At 40.1% G+C, this 4,835-nt stretch overlaps 1 protein-coding gene across 1 annotated transcript in view; it reads right to left on the bottom strand.

Annotated features, from left to right (window-relative positions):
* The window catches only part of LOC104391824 (arylsulfatase D-like), a 12,651-nt gene that overhangs the window by 7,388 nt on the left and 428 nt on the right, over positions 1-4,835 (bottom strand). The window contains exons 2-4 of the mRNA XM_010001166.1: positions 2,538-2,687; positions 1,111-1,232; positions 132-254 (exon numbers count right to left, since the gene is read on the bottom strand). Coding sequence (XP_009999468.1) covers positions 132-254; positions 1,111-1,232; positions 2,538-2,687 — 395 coding nt within the window. The remainder of the gene's footprint in view (positions 1-131; positions 255-1,110; positions 1,233-2,537; positions 2,688-4,835) is intronic.

Genomic DNA, 4,835 nt, shown 5'->3' with positions numbered 1-4,835 from the left:
CCCCCCCCCCAGTTTTAGTGTTTTGGAGAAGATCCTATGATTATCAGAGCATTCTGGGCAAATACAATTGCTAAACTCTCTTCATATAACTAGTTCATCTTTCAAGGTCATGCTAGAACACCTTCCCTCACCGATCAGTCCAGTGGTGTAGCCTTGTTGCTGAAGCAGCCTGGCAAACGTTGTTTCATTAGCAGGGAGCCCTCCTGACCCAGCAATCCACTGCAGTGCCCGGTATCTGTTGCTGGAAGCCATCCCTGAGAGAAACAACACCAGTCATTCCTTGGGCCTTTTGCTCTATCCCAGCAGAGGACAGGCTGCTTCTGCCATCTTCTGCCTCAGGAGCTCAACCTGAAGCCAGAGTTTCTCACAAGACATGAAACTGAGCATATCTTGTAGGCAGTCACATCAATAGAGTGTCTTAAGGACTCCAGGTAGTCAAGAGTTATTTTTTCAAACAAATGCTACCTGGCACCAGTTTTACCATCAAACCCATAATAAATCACTGGTGACAGCATATCACAGGGATGTTGCATCATGTTAAGTGAGTACAATTCACCCAACATACACACCGATTTTGCAATTAGCTTTCAAAGTAGGAACGTAATTTTCCTATAGAATGCCTGGTGAGAGATGTACATCTATGAAGTCCTCCAAAAGGCACCTTAGGTAGGTGGGGAATAGATCCAGCAGTCCATTATCACCAGAGTTTTGTGACTTTCTGCACTATGTTGACATTGAACTTGCCTGTTTCTCTTGGCAGCCCTGTTTCAACCTCTTATCTCTAACCATCATGAAGAGAAATTCCACCAGTTTGCCCCAGCCTGCATTGCTCTAAGGAAGTGACAGATATCAGTGCTGTTGGCATTTCTCCATACTTACATATTTTCATCATATACAACTCCCAAATCCTATAAAGTCAGGCTACAGCTCTGTCAGCTGGCAAGGCAGTGCTTCCTCTGCAGAAGGTACTTACAGAAAATTTGAGCCTTTAGCAATGTATTTTCTGTCTCAGGTTGAGGAAATAACTGAATTCTGTTATCCCAATATTCATGGGCTATTGGGGTACCTCAGCATCACACACAGACATTTGCAATTCAATGTGGACCCAACCTGATCTGATGGGATATCTGCCAGTGAGGAAGGCTGCTCTGCTTGGAGTGCAAAGAGAAGCCGCAGCGATGTGCTGAGTGAGTTTCACCCCTTCTCTTGCCAGGCGGTCAATGTTTGGGGTCCTAAAAAAACATTTCCAAGTTTAATAGAAGCGAGGTAGTCTGAAACTGTTCTTAAGAAATTGCCAGGAAGAGCTAAATCTTTTGAACAGCCCCTCAAAACATTTTAAAATGTCTACTTTACATGCTCCAGGACTGATATAGTAACAAGTTTGACATGGCAGGTGAAGACAGTTGTAGTCACTGGAGAATCCATCTCTCAGGAACAAACCATATAACACACTTGGCAACACTGAAAAGAAACCTAGTTGTTGTTTGTACTGTTTCGGTTGAAAAAAACCCCAAACAAACCTGAAATAGAAAGAATTCTAAAACTGACAAGAGATCACTTTGCCAACACATTTAGCCCCTGAATTTCAAAGTTCATTGAGCCAGTGAATCTCAGAGGTTATCTGAAGCTCTTCTAACCGAGACTTTCTGTTCCATGTTTTTAACATATCCCATGTATTTCATAATATAGTGTTATTTTTACATAGTTACATCTGTATGGGAGTCTAGCTCTCCCAGAATAATGGACTACAACACCACAAAGACTGAAAGAGGCTTCCCTTCTGTCACAAGCCGGTACTGGGGAGCTACTTATGTGGGGAAGAAAAGAACAGTTTCCCACACCTTCCATCTTCACCACCAGCAGAGGAGGACAGGGGAGTTCCACAAGCACATTGACATTTCTCTGTACAACCCCAACAACGTCATGTGAGGGAGACTGACCCAGAGCAGGCTGACAAAATCTCTATGCTTCCCTTGGAGAACATAAGTTGAGGCTTGTAAGATGTGTTCCCAGTGCCCATTCAGTTCTGCTTAGTCTTTTTAGTTTTGAAGGAATGTAATCACTAATATTTGAAGGAACATAACCCTGTAATAAATGATGTGGGTTAGTTCACATGAGTCTGGATCAGTGTTCTGGAGGATATGACAAACAAGTGGATAAGAGACCCTGGAAGAGCACTGTGTGGACAGAGCAAGACTTTACTGTGCAGGGAAAGGAATTAAAGAATTTTTGTATGAGAAGGAGGGAAAACAGCTACTGTAAGACTAAACCAAGTGGCTGGAGAGTTAGCACATGGATGGAGGGACTCGAATTCTCAAAAATAAATAAAAAAACCCCACAAATTAAAATATAGATTTTTTTTTTCTGTCACTGGACACTTTCTTAGGTACCAATCCTATATGCATATATGTACAAGTACTTAAATGCACAATGAATGGAGCCTTAGATTAAGAACATTTCTTATTTTATAATTAGGCTTAACTACTGAGGACAGGTGTTCTACAATGTTAAACGTGCTGTACTGAGATATCTTTTACCTTATGGTATTGTTTCCATAACAACCTATATCTCCAATGCCGAGATCATCAGCCAGAAACAGAAGTATGTTTGGTTTAGAGTCCATAGCTGCACTTGAGGCAAACATGTTCCAAAATAAATAAGATGCCAGTGCCATTAAGGGGTATGTTCTGAAAGACAACAAAATATCTTTTTACACATTGGACTTGCAAGGGTTAGACAGTGATGGGAACCCTCAGGCAGCAGATCTGACGCATGAAACACAAAATAGGGGGAAAGTTCTTTCTTAGTCCCACTTTCAGTGGGAAGGAGGAGAACAGCATTACTGGTTTCATTTATTTTATCTTTGCCATCAAGATCACTTTAGTCAAAGAGGCTGTAGTAGGCTTTCCACATCCCAAGAGGCAAGGACTAAAGTGAGAGCTGTTATTTATTTTACCAGGAATTCTCATCTTGAATCAGCTTGAATCATTTCAAAATGTATCAAAAACTTCAAAGAGCTGAGAAAAATTACTGTTTCTAAATTCCACAAATTCCGGGAAAATTCAGGTTATGTTCCAAAATAACTCTTGCCACCAGTGAATAAAGCCTTTAGTTACATTTGGAACACAAGTGGAAAAGCTTAAATTCTCCTCTCCAACTCAAGTATACTTTAAATCAAAGCCCCCTTCTGGCATTCTAAAATGCCAACCAGGCTCCATACCAGAAGCAACTGTATTTATTATCTGAGGGAAACAGAAGTCACATTTTTACACATACATACAATACTTCTTACGTATATATCTAGAACATTTGAAAATGCATGTTCTTCCAAGTGATTATTGCCAGCCAGTAGTGTTCAAACTTAATCTGGATTGACTTTTTCACTTGGACAGAGTTATTACTGCAATATGTACTAATTTTGCAGGACATAGGGCAGCAGCAACTCTCTAGCACAGACTGAGAAAGCTGCTGCAAATTTCAGTATTGGCAGTTTTTGTGTGAAGATCTTGTGTACAAAACCATATTGTTGAATGAACAAGTAACCAACATATCTAACAGGCAAACACAACACACAGGACTTTCTGTAAACATGACTGTGAACTCCCAGCTGTAAATAAGTAACCTGTGGTTACAGGGATTTATTAATCCAAGAGCAAAGTTCCAGCTGGGGTTTTCTTTGTATCTTCTGCTGCTGGTTGCAACAGTGATTTACAGCACTAGCTTTAAGAAGCCTAAAGCCTAGCTTTAGGAGCACTGTAGGCAATTTCCATCTCAATACTTGGATTGCTCATTTTAAATAAAGGAGAATACTCTGTTTGACAATGTTGTATCTTCTAAGGGTTACTGGGCATTATACTGGTATTTAGAGCTGCAGAGGGGAGGTTTCTAAAAGATCCTGGAAATAAGAAGCCCCCAGTAGCCCATCTCAGTCACTCAGGCATTCTTGTTTCCAAGCTGGGGACGAGAGGAATGCTCACCACCTCTTTCTGCTACATTAAGAAAAGGAAAAGAAAAAAAGAGAAAAAAAAATTTAAACCTGTTTTTACTAATGTTTGCAGCCCCATCCTATCACTTTGCTTCCTCGTGGTGGCAAAGTGTTGAATATTTGCTGATCCCTGTTTTAATCCTGCTTGTGGATTAAGATAGGGTCAAGGACAAATTCCATCTCAGGTAACCTACTGCTTATAGTTCCAAGTCTATATCCTAAGATGTTATGTAGCATTACTGTACATTATAAACCAACCATGCTTAGAGCTCAAAGTGATCATCTTTCAGCAATACATGGAGGAAGACTTAAAGAATATTTAGTTACTGAACACGATTAAATCTTGAAAGCAATAGGGTTGAAAGAAAGTAGAACTTAAAACATGCTTAAAGGTGTACATACACACATAAACCTTTTCTGAATTACCTAGAAAGCTATTTCTGGAAATTATAATGCTAAATGATGCCAGAGACTTCTACTTGGGAGAGCGATGCCATTGTCTATAAACATAAAGACATTCAATAAGAATGTAGCTAAAATGGTCCTAGAAATAATTTAGCAGCTACTATTGTCAAATTCTTTTATGTCTGCCTAATGAATGTAACTTCTATTTACAAGACTTAAGAAGGATTTGCACCATAGTTGAGCCCCCTTCCATCCAAGAATTCTGCTCTTTCTACATGATTTAACAGTGAAGTTATATCTGTGTTAATGTCTGGCACTCTAGACTGCTTGTCCAAGAGCCTGTACAAAGGGAAACACAACCTTAGAACAGTGTGGAACTCACAGGCATGGAGAATTAAAAAAAAAAAAAAAAAAAAAGGGGGGGGGGGGAGGGAGAACAAAGCGA

This window comes from Chaetura pelagica, unplaced genomic scaffold (genome assembly GCF_000747805.2).
Source record: "Chaetura pelagica isolate M959 unplaced genomic scaffold, ChaPel_1.0 scaffold266, whole genome shotgun sequence".
NCBI lineage: Eukaryota > Metazoa > Chordata > Aves > Apodiformes > Apodidae > Chaetura > Chaetura pelagica.
The sequence above is the reverse complement of the archived record's forward strand: the minus strand, read 5'-3'. Positions and strand labels throughout refer to the sequence as shown.